This window comes from Alternaria rosae (assembly GCF_020736505.1).
Source record: "Alternaria rosae strain MPI-PUGE-AT-0040 chromosome Unknown BKA58scaffold_3, whole genome shotgun sequence".
In the NCBI taxonomy this organism is placed as follows: Eukaryota; Fungi; Ascomycota; class Dothideomycetes; order Pleosporales; family Pleosporaceae; genus Alternaria; species Alternaria rosae.
This window is the reverse complement of record NW_025763572.1, coordinates 1,765,293-1,786,211: the sequence shown is the minus strand read 5'-3', so window position 1 is coordinate 1,786,211 and position 20,919 is coordinate 1,765,293. Positions and strand designations below refer to the sequence as shown.

At 52.9% G+C, this 20,919-nt stretch overlaps 9 protein-coding genes across 9 annotated transcripts; 2 read left to right on the top strand and 7 right to left on the bottom strand.

Moving 5' to 3' along the window:
- Positions 1–1,427: 1,427 nt before the first annotated feature.
- Positions 1,428–2,819, bottom strand: BKA58DRAFT_126830 (uncharacterized protein). The gene is made up of 2 exons (XM_046164311.1): positions 2,492–2,819; positions 1,428–2,420 (listed from the first exon to the last, which is right to left on the bottom strand). The coding sequence occupies exons 1-2, from the start codon at positions 2,539–2,541 to the stop codon at positions 1,613–1,615; spliced, it is 858 nt and encodes a 285-aa protein (XP_046027692.1). The 5' UTR covers positions 2,542–2,819; the 3' UTR covers positions 1,428–1,612.
- A 640-nt stretch (positions 2,820–3,459) lies between these two features.
- Positions 3,460–5,343, bottom strand: BKA58DRAFT_126737 (BAG domain-containing protein). Its single transcript, XM_046164307.1, has one exon. The coding sequence runs from the start codon at positions 5,202–5,204 to the stop codon at positions 3,717–3,719; it is 1,488 nt and encodes a 495-aa protein (XP_046027691.1). The 5' UTR covers positions 5,205–5,343; the 3' UTR covers positions 3,460–3,716.
- A 569-nt stretch (positions 5,344–5,912) lies between these two features.
- BKA58DRAFT_310722 (uncharacterized protein) lies at positions 5,913–8,247 on the bottom strand (the record flags this gene model as incomplete). The annotated part of the gene is made up of 5 exons (XM_046167302.1): positions 5,913–6,202; positions 6,253–6,667; positions 6,860–7,343; positions 7,377–7,569; positions 7,713–8,247. Coding segments are annotated over 5 exons (1,917 nt in total), but the record flags the coding sequence as incomplete, so codon positions are not given.
- A 423-nt stretch (positions 8,248–8,670) lies between these two features.
- Positions 8,671–9,622, bottom strand: BKA58DRAFT_467467 (uncharacterized protein). Its single transcript, XM_046175062.1, has 2 exons — positions 9,299–9,622; positions 8,671–9,231 (listed from the first exon to the last, which is right to left on the bottom strand). Exons 1-2 carry the CDS (start codon positions 9,365–9,367, stop codon positions 8,794–8,796), a joined length of 507 nt encoding a protein of 168 aa, XP_046027689.1. The 5' UTR covers positions 9,368–9,622; the 3' UTR covers positions 8,671–8,793.
- Positions 9,623–9,805: 183 nt separating this feature from the next.
- BKA58DRAFT_357198 (transcription factor PacC) lies at positions 9,806–12,221 on the bottom strand. Its single transcript, XM_046168680.1, has 3 exons — positions 11,824–12,221; positions 11,442–11,739; positions 9,806–11,355 (listed from the first exon to the last, which is right to left on the bottom strand). The coding sequence occupies exons 1-3, from the start codon at positions 12,001–12,003 to the stop codon at positions 10,049–10,051; spliced, it is 1,785 nt and encodes a 594-aa protein (XP_046027688.1). The 5' UTR covers positions 12,004–12,221; the 3' UTR covers positions 9,806–10,048.
- A 203-nt stretch (positions 12,222–12,424) lies between these two features.
- Positions 12,425–13,249, top strand: BKA58DRAFT_380321 (uncharacterized protein). Its single transcript, XM_046169895.1, has one exon. The coding sequence runs from the start codon at positions 12,431–12,433 to the stop codon at positions 12,935–12,937; it is 507 nt and encodes a 168-aa protein (XP_046027687.1). The 5' UTR covers positions 12,425–12,430; the 3' UTR covers positions 12,938–13,249.
- Positions 13,250–14,438: 1,189 nt separating this feature from the next.
- BKA58DRAFT_126678 (glycoside hydrolase superfamily) lies at positions 14,439–16,066 on the bottom strand. Its single transcript, XM_046164306.1, has 2 exons — positions 15,985–16,066; positions 14,439–15,899 (listed from the first exon to the last, which is right to left on the bottom strand). Exon 2 carries the CDS (start codon positions 15,677–15,679, stop codon positions 14,594–14,596), a length of 1,086 nt encoding a protein of 361 aa, XP_046027686.1. The 5' UTR covers positions 15,680–15,899; positions 15,985–16,066; the 3' UTR covers positions 14,439–14,593.
- On the bottom strand, positions 16,024–17,788 carry BKA58DRAFT_454691 (Inosine/uridine-preferring nucleoside hydrolase domain-containing protein; the record flags this gene model as incomplete). Its single annotated transcript, XM_046174520.1, has 6 exons — positions 16,024–16,959; positions 17,008–17,013; positions 17,067–17,377; positions 17,427–17,631; positions 17,681–17,695; positions 17,744–17,788. The coding sequence occupies 6 exons, from the start codon at positions 17,783–17,785 to the stop codon at positions 16,369–16,371; spliced, it is 1,170 nt and encodes a 389-aa protein (XP_046027685.1). The 3' UTR covers positions 16,024–16,368.
- A 448-nt stretch (positions 17,789–18,236) lies between these two features.
- On the top strand, positions 18,237–20,423 carry BKA58DRAFT_126589 (ferric reductase like transmembrane component-domain-containing protein). The gene is made up of 2 exons (XM_046164305.1): positions 18,237–18,778; positions 18,829–20,423. The coding sequence occupies exons 1-2, from the start codon at positions 18,349–18,351 to the stop codon at positions 20,298–20,300; spliced, it is 1,902 nt and encodes a 633-aa protein (XP_046027684.1). The 5' UTR covers positions 18,237–18,348; the 3' UTR covers positions 20,301–20,423.
- The last annotated feature ends 496 nt before the right edge of the window (positions 20,424–20,919 follow it).

Sequence of the window (20,919 nt, the reverse complement as noted above, 5' to 3'; positions counted from 1 at the left end):
TACGAAAGGCCTCTCCCGGATCGACCTGGCCGAGTCCATATCAATCGAGCGCATTCGCACGCAACACACGCACACCACTCGGTCTCGCGCTCTTTTGACGGAAGCTCGAAACAGTAAAATAGATAAAGCATATGGAAGTGTCCGTACAGTCCCTTATCTGCGCCGGCAATGGTCTGTTGACTTGTACCAAACGCCGGATCAGCGAGACCCTCACTTGAGCGACGATGATGGTGGAGCGGTGGACGATGTCGTGGAAAGAGATTCTATACTCCAAAGGCATAAGCTCAGTACTAGTGAGCTAGAGTCTGATAAGAACATGGTATACCTCGAAACGGAGGGGGCTTAGGTTCGGAACGAGCCCTTCAGCAAGATCGACCACATCGGTACATGGTCCTATAATGAAATTCTGGATATTGGCCTCGACGTCATCTATCGTATATTTAGTTGCGAATATCACGACATCGCCATTCGCGGCACGCCTTTCGCTTGGGATTTTTACACGATTGGCCTTAACGAGGATGCGACTTTAGAAGCTGGGGAAGCGCTGCAGAAGACGATAGGGACGAACGAATTTGTCATCATTCCCGTAAGTAATGGCTGGAAAAGAGCACACGCAGGAAAGCGTAGTGGTGGCTTGCTCGGTACACACTGGACATTGATGGTCATCGACTGCCACCACCCGGTCCTCCATGCACGACACTATGACTCCGATGGCATGTCGAGCAATTTTGAAGCGGCTATGGTACTGCTTCGTGGTTTCAGCGGGATATATGCGGATACTAGGCCAGACTACAAGATCGATCAAGAGACGCTCGAGATTAACCTGCATCGGGAAGCGCGTTGCCCAAACCAAAAGCACGACAATCAGTGCAAACCCGACGGTGGAGGCGCATGTGGACCTTTTGTATGGGAATTTACGAAGGATATTGTACTGTATATCATCGAAGGTCATGAAGACGTTCACCGTCTGGGACGACATGTTGAAATTGACATTACCTTACCCACTGGCTTTGCGCAACGTTGGTGTTGGGATTTGGGGGCGACGAGGAAAAGTCTCAAAAGCCTCCTTGAACGAGAACGAGGGTCAAGGGTTTGGATTAATGGTACAAATGACTGGTGGAAGGCAGGCGAACAGCCTGGGTGGAAAGATTGGTTAGCGGATAAGAAGGAATGGATAACTTTGGATTATTTTTGGGATCCTTGGCATGGTCTTCAAGGTTGGGATTCTAACCAGCTGTCCTGATACAATAGCTTATGAGGATTCTGTAGTCCACGTCATACTGCTCTAGACTTTTCCAAGAATCAAGTAGTAGCTAAGGTAAGTGCTGACCTTGCCAAGTCAGGACTGCTACTTTGGGAGATTTCGACACTTCTCATGAGTATCATATCGCTCAATACCATCTGAAAGGCTGTGTATATTGAAACTGTCAATGCAAGCGTCAGAAGCGGCTTCCAAACGCTCTCCAGGTCTATACCGGCCCGCTGACATGATGTACCCAGTAAAAAAGGTAGACTAGCGCATGATTTAGAGACAAGCTCACGAACTATACCGGCGTCTAATTTACATCCCTGTATCCACTGTACATTCGAAAAGTATAAAAAGGTGTTATGATTATGAGCGTACTGTCACCGGCCGTCCAAACTGAGGTGCCAACTCGCTTTCCAACACCCATGGGTCCCAAAAGGCCATCTCATCCAACCCCTTCCCCCTCAGCCATGAACTCCAGCCTGCCATACCGTCCCCAGGCGTCAAGACCCTCCCTCTTACGTTATCCATCCATTCCGAGTTACGATTTAGCCACTTACGCGTTCTCAACTCCCTCAGTACAAGATTCCAGATCGCCCTACGCGTCTTCTCCGAATCCCAGTTTCTGCGGCTTTGGTAACCGTCTGGTAAACAAGGATCGATTTGATCATGATCGAAAAACTCGGGGTCTTCGCGACAGTCGGCGATGTATTGCGTGATTTCCTTGCTCATTTCCCATACGAAAGGGCCACAAGCACCCATGCCGTCTTCTTTACCGCTGACATTCTCATGTCCTTGGTTAGGGCAGTGTGTGTCAATGTCAAACACAAACTCGTTTTCGTCGAATCGTCCCGGTTGAACATGGTTGAGCATCATTCGTACGCCTGATAAGATCATCAGGGCAGCTTTGCAAATGTTCGAGTCCTCGACTGCGTAGTGACGTAAAGGGCCAGCGGATTCGTAGTAGCTGGAGTCAAAGTACCGGCCCTTGATGATGGAAGAGTGGCAGTCGACGAGAAGAAGAGACCAGTGGTTGCCTGCGGTTTGTGCAGGACGCTCAAGCTCTGTGATGGGGTTCGTCTTGGCGGCTTCATACTGACGTTCAAGTTCCACACCTCTCTCGTAAACGTCTTTATAACCGTTGCTAATCGGTATCAAGATGAAGTCTTTGTCTCTGCATTTGTCAGTCAGCAGCCTGTCGAACCAGACTCCCTCTTGGTTTTGAAGTTCCTGCCTTTTCCTTACACTGGTGTAGAGCTCGCCACCTTGGCCAACACGACAGATTGCAATCCCATGTTTTTGGCAGTCAGCAGCTCGCTCCAGTATATCCAGAGATGTGTCTATGTGGTTGTCGTGAAACCAACCGTCGTCGGGGCCGAGAGTGAGAAAATGGAGGAACTGGGATTCATCGATCGATGCGTTTGCTGTTTCGAGAACAGTGTTGCTGGGCTTTCCTGAAGGAGCGTAGTTGCGATCAAAGACTTCAAGCCGTTGAATTTCCGTATAAGTATTCTGACTGAATGCTTTTACTTCCTTGAACGCATCAGTATGCTTGAATGCACCGTCATACTTGCGCGCCTCGTCGTGCCTGCCGTTCTTGAACAACAGCAGATGTTCTCCTCCGGAATAGTCCGAGCAATCGACCGACCAGCGACGGGGATAGGTCTTTGACCTTAACTCCGATTTGCTGAGTGTGCGGTTGTTGGTAACAGCTTCAAGAACTCGTACGCAGTTGTCGATTGGAATGGCATGGGAGATGAGATTGTCAGTACCTCTGCTACTGACACGATCAACCCCGGTAGCGATGTAAGAGGCTGGCTTGAAATGGGGAACATTCGTAATATCAAGAGCATCGATGGATATCGATGATGATAGTTGGTAAGATCCTACAGGCGGGAGACCATTCTGGGCAAGTGCTTCGTCGAGACTTTGTAGCGACTGGTGGTTGGCTTCCATACTTATGGTGCGTGGTCTTGTCAATTGTTAATGGCTAATGTGCTATGTAAATGCCAGTGCGATCGAACTTGAGACTCGCTCTTCACTTCCAAGATGCATACAAAAGGTCATCTGGTAATGTAGCTTGCCTTTGGTATTTCGAATGCAGGCAGGAGCCAGGGGGACATTAACACAATGGAACCTTGACAAAGCGTGAGATAAAGGATGTAGATGGTGAAAGAGAGGCAGACGGGTGATACAAAGGTCAATAATGCAGGTATCAGACACTTCACACAAGAAGAAAATAGAGCGAAGAGTTTCGTTAATGTTAATACGCAAATCGATCGCTAGCCGCTCATCAGCACCGCTCGCTAGATGCTCCTTGATATCTATCACTAATGCAAACCCGAGAAGAAAGTATAGTGACAGCAAGGGGAGCATACACGTGCACATCTCCATTAACGAACCCAGTTACTCGCCTCACAGCATCACGCAAAGGTGCCCAAGCTTGTTTCCTCTCGTCTGCGATCACAGCTTAACCTGCTTTTCCGGCCTCATCCAGCCTTGTCAACATGCCCTGGACCTCCTTGACGAGAGCCTTGCGCTTGAGCCTAGCCTCTGGATCACCTTCCGTCTCGACACTATCTAACTTGAAGATGATCTGGGTCAAGATAGTCTCACTCAGCTTCTTGTATTCAAATGTCCTCTTCGCCTTATCTGCTGGCGGGCTGGCCATGAATTGCACGCACATAGGTACGAATTCGGTGTGGAACTTGCTGGCGATGGCATCGAGTTTGCCGATTGGGGTTTGGGGCTCGGCGGGTTTGGCAGGGGGAGGAGTGGAACTTGGGCGCGGGGCCGCGTTGATATGCGAGGGAATAGGGAGGTATTCTGCGCCTGCCCCGCCAGTTGTGTAGCCGGGTGTTGAGGTTCCAGAGGCGTTTGCCGAGGAAGGGCCCTTCTTCTTGCTCTTCCTGCCGCCGCGCTTGCGGGACTTCTTCTTGCCCGTGGTGTTCGCGCCAGAGTCGACATCATCTTCGTCGTCATCGTCGTCCTCTCCTTCGCTGTATGCGTGTTGTGGGGCGTCTTCTGATCCAGGTGCTAGGCCGCCGACTGGGGTTTCGCCCACTGTGACTAGAATCTCACTACCGGTTCCGTCGCCACGGAGGCCTTCCTCTCGTCCAGTCCGCTCGTCGTGCTTCAGGTTTCTGCCCTTGTAGAACATGCGTATCCGCCTGTGGTCATCGACGCCCAGCTTCTTGGCTGCCGCCTGTCGCACTGTACCAATCTTTAGGTCTCCGTCGCGTATGCTGTGCGCGGGGAAGTGTGTAGGGTAATGTGTGCGCCCGTTCTTGAAGATGAGAACGTCTGTTTCCCGTTCTGGGTTCTTGTCATCCCAGTCTACGATTTCGGGCGCTTGCGCTTGACCATTCCGTCGCAGGTCTTCGTTGGTGATGTATGAAAAGTCAGAGTCGTTGACGACGCCGGCGTTTGGCGAGTTGCCTGGACGCCCAAATGGCGAGAACCGTCCTCCCCAGTTTCCGCCGGTGCGGGAGAACCAGGACATGGTGACGATGACGGAGGCTAGTGCGATAGCAAGTGTGGTGAGGTAGGTAGGGTCGTCGAGGCGAGGATTCGTGAGGAACTCGGCAAGGTCGTTGAAGCCGCGATGCTGTAGGGAGCGCAGCACTTTCGATAGCGCGTTTGTGTTTTGGTTTTCAGTGTCGCTTGACGAAGAAGTTGTTGTGAAGCGAGAGTCGAGGAAGTTGAAGGATTTCTTCAATTCGTCGACCAGGTTACTTAGCGACGCCACGGTGGTGGTGTGAGACTCGCCCTGCCAGTGTAGCAGGCCGTAAGCAGTCCGCGCGTATGACGTAGTAAGCTGCCAGAAAAGCCCTTGTGTGTGTAGTGGGGGGCTGCTGTAGGCGGTGTGAATGTTGATCGGCCAAATGTATGAGCGAGCGACTGGTACGGAAGCTCCGACCGCCCAGGTGCCGGCGCATTGACCTACTTGACTGCACATGTCTCCCACTTGGTCAGCCTCATATACAGCAAAGTACACCTTATACAAGACAAAAAACCTAACAGTTTAGCAAGCTGCATTAAATTAAAAAACATGCAAAGTAGATAACCTAACGTTAATGTAGGCTCTAGGCTATTTAGGTTTTTCCTAGGTTGACGTGCACGCAGTACACATAGCAACTCACCACATCACTTGCTGGGAGTTTCAATAGTCATGCAGTCGTTGATTCAGTATAATACACAAGCTAGGCTTGATCGTGTGTACCGTTCTCGTAATAATTAGTGTCCATCGGACACGTAAGATCCAGAAACAAAGGAAAAGACTTCGAGGTTTATGCCTGGAGAACCGTTACGCCCCCGATGCCAATTATGACGTGAAAAAGAACAAAGATTTGACAAGAAGGAAGTATCGTAAGTCATGAGGCGATGCACAAGCATCGTGACAAGTACGCCAGCAAGTGACTGAAGAGTGAACTAGGAACAAATGCCCGCTAAATCATGGATGATGCTTGTCCGCCACAGCTCGTGACGATCACACACACACCTCAATAGGACCACGTCATACAAGGAAAAAGCTGAACAGGTCTGCAGCCTACGTCAAGACGAAAGTAAAGAAAGTAGATGGTCTGACGTCAACGTAGGCTGTGGGGTGTTTAGTTTTCTTTCTTGAATGACGCGGGACCATATTCTCCGACCAAGACGAGCAAGCTTACGCCCTGCTTCGTTTGGGCGTAGCAAGGAAGGCGAGCCTTGACTTGCTGATAGCACCCGCGCGTCCTGGAGTGTGGCGAGCTGGCTTGCTTGCGCTGGCAGGGGCCTTTGGAGCGAGCGCAGGTGTCCGCTTCATCTTCTTGTTGGAGCGCGTGTCGTCGTTGTTGGGTCCATCGTTCTCTTTATCGGACGTCTCCTGGAGGGTCTCCAACTTGCGCTTGGTACCGTCGACAAGAGAAGACGCATCGCTCGGACGTACCATGCGGATCGTGCCAGTCGATGCAGGGCCTAAGAAAATTAGTGAGTTGTCAGTGAAGAGATGCAGGACGTGGACGTACCAAAGTTGACAGTTTTGCCGGACTCGAAGGAAAAGGAACGTGAGTGATTAGGAGTCTCGCCACCGAATGTGAGGCGACGAGACGGAGACGCAGTCAAAGTTTCAATCTCTTGAGAAAGGTCTGGGCCAATGTGTGCACCTGAGCCGAGACTAGGATAGATCACAGCACCAGCAGGTACCTCGCTGCCTGCCCTGAACTTCATCGGTGACGGTGATTTGCCCAGCTCGTCGTGCGATGCACGCTCCAAAGTACTACTGCTGAAGTTGACTTGCTTCTTCACAGGAGCTGTAGCAGGGACCAGGGATGGTTCTTTATCCAGGCTCGTGGTCGGAGGGGACATGTGAGTACCTGCCGCGATTTTGCCAGGATCGTCCGAGAATTTGCGGTTTGGCGTACGAAGGATTGACCGGACACGCTGCAAGTTGCTGCTTGCCTACTGATATTAGCGGTTACCTGGAAAAGCGCCCATAGATAAACTTACCTTGCGCATGCTCTCACGTGCATTGTCCCTCAAAGTCTGCAGATGGCCAATGTTGCTAGAGGGAGAGAAGGTATCACGTGCAGAGAAGGTATCACGTGCAGAGGACGACTCGACGTTGCGATTGACAGATGGTGAAGCTCCCAGGTTGTTCGTGGAAGGCGACTTTCCTAGGGTTGGAATCATCGATGTCGTCTTCAGAGTCTTGACGCTCTGTGAACGCGCGATAGACGACTTCGTGGGCGTCATCAATCGCGCAGCGAGACGAGGGAGTGCAGTTTGAGATGTCTTCTTACGGGCCGGAGTAGCAGATGCGCGGGCTGGGACATCGGGCATCTTTTCGCGAGACGCAGGGCGGGTGGAGGCAGCATCGTCAGATTCAGTGCGCTTGACGCGCTTAGCTACCGGGTTACGGTCGCCATCGCCGTCGCGGGAGGCCGGTCGTCCATCGCGTGTAGGAGGAGCCATGCGAGCTGTTGACTGGGAGCGTGGCAGAGCAGATCCGGTGAGGTCCATCTTGGATTGAGTGCGCTTCAACGGGGTTGGGGGAATCTTGCTTCCAGACCCAGCGAGGTCCATCTTCGACTGTGTGCGCTTTAGACCCCCAGCGGCACTCGAGCTCGGCTCCGCCAGATCCGCTTTCGACTGTGTGCGTTTGAGTTTGTTCGTCTCCGGGTTCGCGAGCTCTGGCTTCGAGGGCGATTTCTTGAGCGAATGGCCTACGACGGGCTTGAATCGTGTCGGGTCGGCGCGGAAAGCTGACGGGTGGTTCGCAATGGAGTCCATGTTCTTGAACTGCTTCATATGTACGTCGCTGAAGCGAGCCATCTTGCCCTTGGCTTCGGCCATCTTGCGCTGGGGAGACACATCGACCTTGGAGGACCACTCGCTTGTGCCTATATGAAAATAGCGATTAGAAAAAGCAAAACAGGTTGAGTTGACTATCACTTCAACGTACCGAACAGAGCACGGCTACCACCACCAGGCGTGCCTGCGATCCCAGCGTCTTTCAGGATGTTGCGCGAGCTTGGGCTCAGCGCGGCGTCATCTTGTTTCGAAAAAGGCGACTTGAAGCGGAAGCGGAAGTCAGGCGATGACCCAACATTGGCCATCGAAGAGGTAGGTACAGGAGTCTTCGAGGGCGTTGCCTGACCCGCCAGGCCGGTCGCTTTGGATGGCGCGGTATGCGCACCCAGTGACTGGAAACCGAGCCAGCGCGCCTCATCCAGGATCTTGGCTGTGCTCGCATGGTGATGCGCTGGATGCATCTCCTGCCCTGCCGGTTTGATCGGAGTGCGATCTTTGGGCGTTTGGCTCTTGGCGTCATCAATGAGCGACTTGGTTGATTTGCTCTTATGAGGTGTGGGTGTCGCGGCCGCTTGCGGTAACTTGGACTGTGCCTTGGGACCTGCAGAGGCTTTCGAGGGCGTCTTCCGCGCCATGCCAGGCTCTGGCAATTCCGGAAGGTCTGGGAGTCCTAAGTTTGGCGACGAGGCAGTGTGCCAACTATCTTCGGAAGGCGTGGTCTCGCGCTACAACAGACACATCAGTAAATGTAAACAAACCGTAGAAAAGCAATGCGCGCGCATACCTTGAGCAGACGAGCTGATCGACGCGCCATCCTGTCACGAATTGTTCAAGAAGGCTCAACTGCCAGGTTGCGACACGAAGAGGAGCGGAGATTGGGGCTGGCCTGTGGGTGGGGAGGGACGGGGAAGATATCGGCTAGAGCATGGATAAACAAAGCGCACGGGCCTTAACGTCCCGAACAGGAAACGACGTCATGAGGAACTCGCACGATATGTGAGGGCACGTGGGAGACCGCAGACTACGTTAAGATAAAAACATGCGAAGCAGGTAAGTTAACGTTAATGCAGTCTCTCGGGCGTTCAGGGTTTTCCTAGGTTGACGTGCTGCAATGAGGCACACTTGGCGCACAGTGCATAAGACAGAGCTTCGTTGTTTCGCGATCGAATGTTTTCCACATTAATCTTGAAATTTACAGATCACCCTGCGCTGACTTCGCGCATAGACCACGAGATGTTACTTAGGTACTACACAGCTCACCAACCCTTCTGCGTTTCCTTTCCAAGCAGCGCACCAGGTGGTTTCGCCAAACCAGCTTCAACACTTCTCTCCACTTCGTTCCTTAACCCCTCAATTCTCTTTTCTTCATCTTGGGTCTGTGCCTTCGTTGATTCCTCACTTTTCCATACAAAGTTACCGGCCCCACCTCTCCCACTCCTTGCAACTGGAAGTTCCTGGCCTTCTGGATGCCATGGCTTGCTTATTTGTGGTTTCGATGATGTAGGTATAGCAGTTGCGTCCGCGGCCTGCGTGAAGGTGCCCTCTTTCTGAAGTTCAGTGGGCTGGTACCAGTTGCCGGCACCACCACGACCCATGTGTGCGTAGTCTTGGGACGCATTGGAGGGTTGCACTTGTGAAGGGTCGCGTGAAGGTTGCCCAGCGGCAGCGGTGGAAGAGCGGTTGGCTTCGACGTCCTATATTGACGGTCAGCATACCTCAGGAACATGGAGTATTGAGAATGCATGATCATTATCGACTCACCTCGGCAGTCTTCTTACTTTGCTCTTGCGCCGCGTAGTAATTGCCTGCACCACCGCGTCCGTACGCCATCGTGATCAGATGCTTACGGTGACAGCTTACGGCCTCGATTTGGAGTTTGCTGTGTTGGGCGTAGGTGCACAGGAACTATCAATGTTGAACCAGAGAGATGATCAAATCGGAAGATGGATGGAAAGGTTGGGCGTTGCTACATGGTACGCGGCTCCGAGTGGGTCATGCGAACCCATATCAATCTGCGCCCAATGTTCTGGATTGATAGGAACGTGGGGAAAGGCTTGTCTAAACGACGATCTACTAGATTCAGTGTGGGGTCGGAATTGGTCATAAGCTTGGCAAATTGATAACGCGGGCTGCCAAGCAGATGCCACCGTCTTAGGAGACAACTCGGGTGTGATGATTTTCTACATGCGCTTCAGGGTCAGCACATCAGTTGCGGGACGTGTACTCAAATCTGGGTCAATCACACAAGGGTCATGTAATCCTAGAGTTGAAACTTTGAATAATCGTAATATTTGCACACTGTGACTAACAAGTGTAAAGCTGAACATGCTGCCCAAATGCCTATGCCCTAATGGCAGCCGTGGAAGAAACATAACAAGACATCGCTATAACGATAAAAACAGTCATTGGTCATCGTCCCTGATGATGCCACCGAGCCTGGCGAACTCCTTGACGCCATCTTACCCATTTGAACTCCACAAAGCATCTTGAACCCGCCTAAGAAGAAGCACACTACTCTCGACCCTCTTGTACAGCGCGCAGTACAGGGTAGAGGTTGTGTGCATCGTCATCGCTCATGCGGCGCTCGAGATCGTGCTTGACGTCTTCCTCATCGTCAGAGAAGTCATGCGACTCCAGTCTGTCTTTGAGGTACGCCCTGAGCCTCTCAATGACTCGGATGTTCTCAACCCACGATTGCTGAGACTGGTCGCCTTGTTCTGTGTTGTTTGACGAAGCAACGCTTGGTGAGCGAAGGGCAGGGTCAACCTTGGGGGAGTGGATTGCCAACTGGTTAACGTCATGGTGAAGACTGTTTTGCTCAGAATCCCGGCGATCCTTGGGCGAGGCACCGTCGCTTGACATATCCATGGAGTCGTGCTCTGATCGGTCCGGAGCGGCCTTCTGGAGGAGGTTACCAGAGAAGCGGCGACGGCCGTCGGAATCAAACGCTGGTGCAAGTCCAGAAGATGGCGCAGCAGCTGACATATCCGACATCGCGCTGACAGATGGTAGCGTAGGGTACATGCTACCAATCGAACTCCTTGATGTGGGAGAAACACCGTTGTTAGAGTGCTGCGCACCAGGAGAGTGCTGAGATCCGTATGACAGGACGCTGGATGCTGGTGTAAGGGCAGGGGTCTCGGCGCTGGTGGATCCGATAGCAGTGGCGTGAGACGACTGGGAGTGGCTAGACGAAAGGCCAGGTGGTGAGTTGCTAGAGCGGTAGCCAACGCCGGTAGGAACGTAGTGACCGGGGTGGGCCACACCAGCAGCCGCAGCATGGTTGGGGTTCTCATAGACGGTGCTTTGCAGTTGCTCCAAGAACTGATCAATGTTCAAGAGATCGCTCTTGGTCCTGAGGTTGGGAAGCGGCAGAGAGTAGGGGTGATGCATGGGCGGGTGCTGTGCTTGGGCAACCATTGAGCCGCCGTGGCCGTACTCAGACATGCCAGCGCCCTGGTAGCCGCCTCCACCGCCACCAAGGACGGGAAGCTGGACACCTTGTAGACCCATGAGCCGTTGGCCGACATCATAGTAAGTGGTTGGGTCAATGGCGCGACGCTTGGCATCTCCGAAGAACTCGTTGAGCGCATCATACGCGGCGCGCTTCCTGATTTCGTAGTCGTTGTTGAGCTGTTGCGATTGGTTCACAGCATAGTAGACAGGACCATAGGCGGAGTTCTGGGGTGGGCCTCCATAGAAACCGGCTGGTGCACCACCTGGGTGTTGCTGGCCGTAACCTCCGTTGGGGCCAAGGGCACCATCAGGATACTGGTATCCACTTGCTGTAGCGGCAAGCGCCTGCAAGTCAGCGACGACTGTAGTTCTGTTAGATATTGATCGAAGTTGGGAAGTAGACATGAGTCGAGGTTGAGATCGACCAAGTCATGTGAGGACTACTTACGCTTGCCGTTTTGGCCCGGGTAGCCTTGGGCGCCGTGGGGACCGCCTCGGTTGGGCTCTGGGGAGCGGAGTAGCACGGAATCGTCGGCGTGCGTCTTTACGTGCTTCTTCAGATCCTGAGGACGCTTGAACGCCTTACCGCAGAAATCGCACTTATGCGGCTTCAACGGCACGTGCACGCGAATGTGAGAAGTGATGTGGTCGCGCTTGACCGTGGTGGTGCGGCAGTTTCCCCACTGGCACGTCAAATTCAGGTTGTTGGTGCTCTTGCGACCAACATGGCGCTCACAGACGTGGTCCTACACGCAAGTTAGCAAGCTGCAAAGGCGAGTAATGGCAGTATTCTACGCGTCGTCGCTAAGAATACTTGGCGAATAACTTACATAGAGCTGCTCAGCAGAGGGCAGACGGTCGCCGCAGTTCTGCCACTGGCAGGTAAGCTGATCGCCTGAGCCTGCAGAGACTGAGGCGGGAGTTGGAGCATTCTGCTGGATGGGGGTGCCCTGGGGCTGTTGTTGAGGAGTCGTGGCCGCTGCGGGCACTGTATTCTGAACCTCGCTCATCGTCTTGGCGAAGGTGCTGGTTAATACCAACAATGGTGAGGGTGGAATGTGGGTGAGAGAGTCAAAACCGCTCAGAGCGATGACAGATATCGCAAAGTTAAGCTGCGGTAAGGAAGGGGCAGTCTGGGGTCGTGGAGCAAAGTCAGAGGAGAGGGCGCCCAGAGGTTCTCGGGGGCAGTTGGCAGCTTTTACCAGCGGAACGGAGCGGGCGAAGATTCGCCCAGAGAAAGAGAAACTGGCGCGGCCCATGAGCGAGGCACTGCTGGGCTAAGCCAGGGCAGGCATGGTCCGTGTAGGGTGGGCGCAGACGTCCTGTGATTCGGCCTTGCCTGTCCAGCCGCCCCACTCTCGTGCTCACTAGCGCCTTGGCCCTCATCTTGGCCGAACGCGATGGCTTCGCCGACATCCGTCACTCGCAAATGACCACATGCGACCCAGATTCAAGTACGCGCTGCCTGTTTTCGCGGGGTTTCTGGTCGGCGCATCAAGAGACACCACGCACCAGCAGGGCTGTGGGCGTCGTTGTGCGCGCCGGTGGGTGCCTTGCCGCACGCTCGACCCCTCACACAGAAGCGACACAACCGAAACAGCAATCAAAATGCGGAATTCTTGGTGCCCTTGGCTTATGAGCAGCAGCGGGAAGTATTGGCATCCAATCTACTCCAGGTTTTGCTGCGATCCCATGCTCCTGTCACGCCATCCCATCATCACTGGTGGCGACAGCTGTGGCTGGTTGGCTGGTTATACCGCATACCTTGGATTACAGAGCCACCCGACTGACCATCGGATGCCTTGTTGGCTTCCCGGCTCGGGCGAATGGCCTGTTGCACTCGCATTCTATGCAAGTGGGCCATCGATGCTTGCCAAATGCCCCTCACTCCGACGAGATGTTTATGGTACACCAAATTGCGTACTCGCCTGCAGAACCATTTAATATGTTCTCGATCTTCGGCCCAAATGTTCATGGACCAGCTTGCCAGCCTTGGAGTCGCGCCGGCCGTATGTAGATGAACTCTGTCGCAACCACATCCCCTGCCATTCCCTGAGCATATAGTGCACTTCTAACACGTTGAGGCCCTCGAAAGGTCCCCTGAATGGCTCCGGGTTTTCATGTCTCAAACGGTCGCCAGCTTTGGGCGGGATGTCCACGCATCCACGTTTCCACTCTTGGCTCTTCGCCAAGTGCCCAGCAAGTAGGCCAAGAATTGAGCGATTATCACATTGAGGCTATGCACGCTTACGAGGCAGGAGGTATGGTCTTGCGGAGCAATCACACCTGCCGCGTGTGTAGCTCGCTCGTAGTAAGTACCTAGGTAGCACTGGTCCCAGGAGGTTGACCATAGCAGCCTTGCGGTATTTTACGTTCTATTGGCGGCTCTCACACTTTTCTTCTCTCTAAACATAGCCGGATTTCAATCTCCGTACTTCAGGGGTACGGACAGCCATCGCGCGAACTGCGAACGCCTGCATAGCTTGTATCATGTCTTAGCATACCAATTCCAAGTTCGGCAGATCTTGCATGCAACGTCGCTGCATCGAACTCATGAGGTGCATCTGGAATGAAACGGGAACTGCATACGTCTACATTCCTCGACGTAACTTTTACTTGATTGATTCCAAACAAGGAAAGCTGGGTTCTTCGTGTATCTGTACTCGGCGATACGTCGAGACCGGCCCTTCTTCGTTTCTAATGAACCAGCACATCTAACCACATACACACCACTGCCTCGATTGAACTAGTTCCGATCTCTCTGTAACATCCTGCATCTACCAGGCAGGAGACGCGTGTACACATATCACGTATGATGTATGCATTCAGTTGCCTGCAACACCTTGCTTAAGCAGCCAGAATGTGCGTCGCAGTTGACGAACCAGTAAGCCACAGCACCGCCACGCCCGCCTCCTATCTGCATCATGACGGACGCCACGCCTTTGCGCCGTCACCCAAGATCAGCGGAGGGCCTTGGAAGATAGGAGACAGGTCTTAGTACCCATCGGTGCATCAGGCTCTGTGCCTGCTTGCCGATGCATCCGCGTTCTCGTCCCGCACGAACACCAAGAGTACGGCAGAGCGGAATTCTTGATTCTCAATCGCCAAGCCCCAACAGGTACCTTCTCCTCCACAACAATCTTCATTAATCAGCGGTTCATCGACGATCGCGCTGGGACTAGATTTTCCAATCTGTCTCAACGTTGTCTTACAAACCGCCAAACCAATGCAGACGACATCCACATGCGATAAAGCCAAACGAAACACATACCTTTTCTTTGTTGTTACCATGTGTCAATGCTCATCTTTTTCGCATCAGCTCAAGCTCTACAGACATGAAACTTGCCGCACTCTATACTCAATGAGATCAACATACTGATACGCAAGTATTGATAGAGGTATATTTATTGAGAATTCACGTGGCACGCTGCGCATTCCTTGCAGCGCCCAGGCAAAACCCTACTTGTAAAAGAAGGCCACAACCATGTAAGGATGCGGCATGCAAAATGGAACCCGCAACATTTCGTAAGACAGAACACTGCTGTAACGATGAGTCTACAGTGCACACACTCTCAAACTCTGGGCCCGATGTCTCCCAGCTTATCCCCTCTTCGCCGCCGCCTCCCTCAGCATATCAGCAATAGCATAATACGCCGGCTTCCTTTCCAAATTCTCATCCCACAAGCAAGCATTCCCATTACCCGGGAAACTCTCCGGCACCCAACTAACCGGATCCCAAAAGTCCCAAACGGTAACTCCAACACAGCTCTCCTCATCAACACACGCACGCACGGAGTCCGCGTAGATAGCCGCCTGCGCAGCCGTCTTGTTCGCATTGTCAGGCAGCCCGATACGAACATCCAACTCCGTCAGCGCAGTCTCCAAACCCAACGCGGAGAACAGCTGTTGCGAAGCCCGAACATCGTCATAAGTTGGCGCTCTGCCTACGGTGAAATGCGCTTGTAGTCCTACACCATCAATCGGTACGTCAGCGCGTTGATACTCGCTGATCATGCGTGCAACAGCCAAACTCTTGTTGTTTACTCTTTCAATTCCGTAGTCGTTGTAATACAATTTTGTGCCTGGACTTGTGTACTTTCTCGCAAGGCGGAACGTATGTTCAATGTACTCTGGGCCAATGACATCGAGCCAGATAGATTTACGCAGCGTGCCATCGTCCTCGAATGCCTCGTTTACGACGTCCCAGGCGTAACAGTCGTTCCAGTAGTAGTCTGCGACAGTTTTGATGTGTGTTTCTAAGACAGATAGGAGGCTGCTTTTGGTCCAGTTGCCGTTGTTCACCCAGTCGGGGAGTTGTTGGTGCCAGAGGAAGGTATGGCAGCGCCGCATTTGGTGCGCATCTTTGCTCGGGTCAACGATCTCGTCGCCAAGCGTCCAATTGAAGACGTTGCGTTGGGGCTCTGTGTGTATCCACTTTTGGCCGTTGGACGGGGTGACTTGGTTGAATTCGGAGCGGTTAAAGGCTATTGAGGTGTACTCGTCATTGTCGAGGACGACGTTGTCAATAGCGGTGCCGAAGTACTTTAGTCCAGCTCTCTTTGCGAGATCGCCGAGACCTTGAGCAGGTTTGGGATGGGAGCCCTGTTTGGGGTGTGGATATATGGGTGCCGGTGTTGGAGAGGCCAGCACAAGCGGAAGGAGCAGCTGAAGGACGGAGGACTTCATCTTCGTGGCGATAGGGCGACTACAGGTGGAAGGCGTAGTATATGTTATACGGCAATCAAGTGCATATCAACTCTTTTTCGGGAATTCCCCGCATTCGAGATTGCCATATGGCTGTATACAGCTCAGCATGCGGTCCGATTCCGAGACGGCCTGTCAAGAACCGGGCTTGGTATCGTTACTGCTCGTATACCAGTGTATCCATTGAGGATTTCTACCGGCGCTGTTGTAGTCAGACATCGTCTGCGGAACTTTGTGTAACGCCCGAAGTTAACTTCGTACTAAGATACGATGGGGCTCACACGAACATAAGAGTATTAACATTGCGAAAGGCGACCAGGCTATCTGGATCATGATGCGATTAACCGCGGGATCTCATGGTGTTCATTACGAGCTTGGTATGCCATTGGGTTGGATCCTGACATGGCCTGTGCGCATATGGGGAAGAGCCAGTAGACGCCAATTGGTGGAGTGATACCAATACAGGCCGTCGCAAAAATTGTGGCCTTCGATTAGCAGGCTCGGCGCTGCAAGGTACGCGGAATGTCAAGATCAGGCTAAATGGAAGTTCGTTGGTTACGGCAGAATGCTCCGGCAGAGCTCCGCAGTGTCTGGAGTGGAAATTGTTCATGCTGTCTCGTTCTATTCTTCGCTGGACTACTATAGTCATAGGCGGCGGTGTGCTTATACGCTCATCGTTGTAGTTTTCCAACTCCATTGAAAACACCAGCTTCTTCCAATTCTTTCTCTGAAATCTTTGGCATGGGGCTGACGGCATCTGCGCGTTTAAGTGCACTTTCAATGCTGCCCCAGAATTCATCAAGATTGACGCCTCTAGGTATGCGACAGCCACCTTCCCCGTTCGGAAGCTTGGTAACCTTTGTTCGACCGAGTTCACCGGCTTCTGACTTGTCTGTTGAGTGAACGCCTTCCGTGACTATATCCACCTGGAAGCGTTCGCCACCTTTGTCGTCGAATATGCTAGGATTGTAGGCAGCCGCTACAGCGAGAGGATCGTGTAATGGCGGTCCTTCGGTTATGGAGAACACCTCAGCGTACGTTCCAGCGAAGAACGACATGATCTGGGTGAACAAGGCCCGCATAGCTGAGGGTGTGTAGTCACTCTTCGAGACTGCCTGATCCCATATCTCGTCTCCATATAGTTGTGTTTGGCGGACTTTCTTCGTACCGAGGACTTGATGGGTCAGGTCGAGGGGGATAAGCGTCGTCTTGGGTTTGAGGACGGGGTGCGAGAAGATGAAGTGAGACGCTTCAGGGTCGCACTGTTGTTATCAGCATTCTCCAAGCATACGAGGGGTCGGTGTCTTTACGTAGATCTGTGGGGGATTAGCCTTGTCGAACCACACCATGCATGTAGATTGCAGCATACGTTGAATTCAGCATAAGGTGTCCAATTTCCAAATCGTTCGCCTTCTCCTTGAACTGTACCCATTGGCGCATTCGTGAAGCCTCCTCCGACTGCACCCCCCATTATGCTGAGGCCTTTGAGATGACCCGCTAGGTCTGTGTACTTCTGGAATAGCAGACCAATGTTGGTCAAGGTACCCGTAGAGACCAGCCAGGCGGTATTCGGGGGTGTAGCCATGAGCGCTCGGTACATGGCTTCGAGGTGGTCGACATCGGTAGCGGCTGGTTCGACGGGTTTGGGGAGCAGCGTCACACCGTCTAAGCCGGACTCGCCTGTTCTTGTCAGCGCGTACTCATGGGGACTGGATGGAGTCGCACATACCGTGAATGTCAGCGGCATGTACAGCATCGCGTATGATTGGCTTCGCAGCGCCCGAGTAGACCTTCACGTCGCGTCTTCCGATTGCCTCGAGGATTGCCCTGGTGTTGTACGTGGTCTGGTCGAGCGCGGCATTGCCATGGACGGTGCTCACACCAAGCAACTCGACTTTCGGATCGTGCGCGCAGAGAAGGAGGGCGTAGGCGTCCTGGGGTGGTGATGAGCAGCGTGTGGGGGAGAGCTTATCGGAGACTCACATCATGCCCAGTATCCTTCCTTGGTCAGCACTACACATGAGGAAAGCACGAGCGGATACACACGCAGTCGAGCCAGATCGGGTTTTTGGGAGAAGGATTGCCCATGGTGTTGTATGTATCTACCAGTGGTGTGTCTATCTAGGTGCAGCTTCAACTGCAGATACGTACCACATGCACTATATGCACATGCAGGGTGGCAGGGTTGCAGGCGGGATGCTTGGTGGGGTTGCTGCACCGCTACTGGCTGAGGACCCAGGAACGCCCATCTCTAATTACGCCTGTTCTCGTCGATGCTCGACTCTCATTCTACAAGACTGTGTTCACCGACGTGTCCAAGAAGCGAGTGACGACAGGAGGAAGGAGCTCAGCTCGTACTTTGAGCAAGTTTCGATTGGCTGGCATCACTGGCGCCGTCAGCCCTGCATCAGCAAAGTCCGAATCTGAGTCTTGCACCGTTACAAGCACACGTACACAACACGACTCCCCAACTTCACCCTCCAACACCTGACCTTGTTCCCTCTAGTCGCTACGCATTCGTTGTATGATCTGCGCTACAGCTGGTCCTTTCGGATCTTTTGATGCGGACCTGTACGCCGTGAAGCCAAGCTACTGCAAAAGTTATTCATATCTGCGGTACGCAGCATTGATAGTCCAGAACGGGCTTTGAAATGGACCTCTTTCGGCGTCATAAAGGTCATCATGAGGTCAAGACAGATCAATACTGGGCGCTTGGATACTACTTCGAAAGCCTGAACGACGAGCAGAAACATCAGCGCCGGGAGTATCTGGAATGGTATGGTTTCGTCGCCCAATGGTCGGTCGTTGTCGTATTTGCACTTTTTCAGAGCGGCTTCGCCTTGTCATGGGCAATGAACAACGTGTTCAGGCATGATCAGCCCAAATCACCATCATTCACCAAATGGCGAAAGGACAGACTAGGATGGCTACGGAGTGTACAGACCGGTTGTAGCAGAATGAACTGGTGGATGCACAAGGATGTCATCAGGGGCTGGAGCTGGGGCACAAGAGGAGAATGGATTGGAGCCAGCATCTGGACAGTATGGCTATTATATCTTTGCATAGCTCACACTGGGAACGGTATGGATTTTGCATCTCCGTCGTTCACGTCTCCAACTGACAATACGTAGACTATCTCCATCTCACCAAGCGTTTCGGACAAGTTGGCGCATCACAGTTACCAGTTCATTACTTACTGGCAGTGCGAGCGCCATGGAGTCCTGTGCAATGGCTGACACGACTTTCTCATGAGCAAATCAAGGCCTCGCATCAGATCCTAGGACGCGTCACGTTCCTACTCTTCTTGCTACATACGGCCCTATATCTGAACTTCTTTGTTCTATCGGGGTTTCTAGCAAAGCGCATCAAGGACTGGGACGTGATTTGGGGCCTTGTGAGCATCATCCTCTTTACCACCATCTCTACGACTGCCCTCGGATTCATACGCAGGAAGAACTACCGAGTGTTCTATATCTCCCACGTCGCCATTGCAAATTTCATTGTCGTACCTCTGTATTTACACGTATCTCATATCCGCATCTACGTGTATGAGATTCTTGCGGTAGAGGCATTACATGTCATTTCCCGAGCTGTATGTCTGAAGATGTACCAAGGCACTCTCAGACTTCTGCCCGGCACCAATCTCGTCCAGGTCCGCATCCCGCTGCCTGCAGAAAGCGCTGCGCTTACTTGGAAGCCTGGCCAGCACGTGTACCTGAGCAGACCGCATATTAGAGGAAAGACTCCAACATGGTACGAGCAATGGCTTATGACGAATAAGACGAACCCCTTCACGGTTGCTTCTCTCCCGTCAAAAGACAAGGAACTACTCCTCATTGCAAGAACGCTCAACGGAAACACCAAGTATCTGGGAGAATTGGCGCGCTCTTTGTCCCAGGGGGGAAGCAATGTGCCCATGCTACCTACGGCTGGCGGTGACATTCCCATCCTGCCATTCTCTCTCGAAGGGCCATACGGAGCCTCCAACCGACTACCTGATTTATCAGACTTTGACAAAGTACTTTTGGTAGCTGGCGGGGTTGGTGCAACCTTCATCATGCCTATCTATCGGAGCATCATCGACTTGCACGATCCCACACCTGCAGGTACCCAGATCCGGTGCATTTGGGCGGTTCAGAAGCTGGCCGAAACGCAGTGGGCATTCCCTGCAATTTCCGTACCCAATGACGAGCACGAGGAGGACGCAGCGGCCGATGCGAACGAGACTGGTTTATTGCAACACCCGCAAAATGTCGAGGTCTACGTCACACGACCTTTGGGACCCAACCTGCAAGTTGATGCGAGCGCGGCTGGCGTTTTCGCCATTGACGACGATGAGGATAGAGAGGGGATCGAAATGCAAGAGAACGAGCAGCTGCTGAGCATGGAAGAGCAGATGGAGAAGCCGCGAAAGGGTATGCTTGTCAGAAGCGGAAGGCCGGATCTGAGTAACGTTGTCGATGAGGTGTTTAGCAAGGGTATGAGAACGGCGGTAATCTGCTGCGGGCCGAAGAGGCTGACGGACGATCTCAAGAGGAGCGTTGAGGTTTGGGTGAAGAAGGGCCACGACGTGTTTTGGTACGATGAGACGTTTGGCTGGTGATGCACAAGTCTATAGCAGGCGCATTTATGAGATCTGAGCTGCTCATCAGCCTTGCTCCTGCCGTCAACCCGGCAGTTGGGTATTGACAGTGGGTCATATCGGTCAAGCCTATTCCCGCAACCCGGGACCTCTCAACTCTCACCACCACCTTCTCGTGCGAAGGTTTGGACATTCGATGGATACCTCGGGCTAGCCGTTAGATCCAATTCTAAACCTCTGACCGCCTCTGGACCACGCCCGATCTCCATGACGGCGGACTGTGGGCCGTTGCCGGAGGCTATCTTGTCAGGAACGGGAAAGGCGCAGGGAGACGGAAGCTTGTCAAGACAGTTGTGCACTGTTCAGGCTGTGTGCATAACAGGGAAACAATCAAACTGGGTTCATGGGTGCCTGCGAGTGTTTACCCGGCGTGTGGTGTTTAGGTGTTTGGGGGATGGAAATGGAGACGTCTTCAAACAGCAAAAAGCCTCTGCATGTCTAGAATCGCGAACCATATGCAGGTACTCATTGCTTTTTGCATGCGCGTGTAGCAAGGCCGTCCACGTTTAAGGAGTTGGACCCATGGTGTAGCCATTCCTCTTTGGCCGCGGCGCAGATTAGACGAGGCCCGAGCGGGCTG

Bases quoted from the DNA above. Each gene is read 5' to 3' on its own strand.
- BKA58DRAFT_126830 (XM_046164311.1), bottom strand. From the start codon at position 2,541: ATGGGATTGCAATCTGTCGTGTTGGCCAAGGTGGCGAGCTCTACACCA. The intron at 2,421-2,491 runs GTAAGGAAAAGG...TGACAAATGCAG, and splicing joins GTGGCGAGCTCTACACCAGT to AGACAAAGACTTCATCTTGA.
- BKA58DRAFT_126737 (XM_046164307.1), bottom strand. From the start codon at position 5,204: ATGTGCAGTCAAGTAGGTCAATGCGCCGGCACCTGGGCGGTCGGAGCT.
- BKA58DRAFT_467467 (XM_046175062.1), bottom strand. From the start codon at position 9,367: ATGGCGTACGGACGCGGTGGTGCAGGCAATTACTACGCGGCGCAAGAG. The intron at 9,232-9,298 runs GTGAGTCGATAA...CCGTCAATATAG, and splicing joins AAAGTAAGAAGACTGCCGAG to GACGTCGAAGCCAACCGCTC.
- BKA58DRAFT_357198 (XM_046168680.1), bottom strand. From the start codon at position 12,003: ATGAGCGAGGTTCAGAATACAGTGCCCGCAGCGGCCACGACTCCTCAA. The intron at 11,740-11,823 runs GTAAGTTATTCG...ACTTGCGTGTAG, and splicing joins CCTCTGCTGAGCAGCTCTAT to GACCACGTCTGTGAGCGCCA. The intron at 11,356-11,441 runs GTAAGTAGTCCT...ACAGAACTACAG, and splicing joins CCCGGGCCAAAACGGCAAGC to TCGTCGCTGACTTGCAGGCG.
- BKA58DRAFT_380321 (XM_046169895.1), top strand. From the start codon at position 12,431: ATGCGACCCAGATTCAAGTACGCGCTGCCTGTTTTCGCGGGGTTTCTG.
- BKA58DRAFT_126678 (XM_046164306.1), bottom strand. From the start codon at position 15,679: ATGAAGTCCTCCGTCCTTCAGCTGCTCCTTCCGCTTGTGCTGGCCTCT.
- BKA58DRAFT_126589 (XM_046164305.1), top strand. From the start codon at position 18,349: ATGGACCTCTTTCGGCGTCATAAAGGTCATCATGAGGTCAAGACAGAT. The intron at 18,779-18,828 runs GTATGGATTTTG...GACAATACGTAG, and splicing joins CATAGCTCACACTGGGAACG to ACTATCTCCATCTCACCAAG.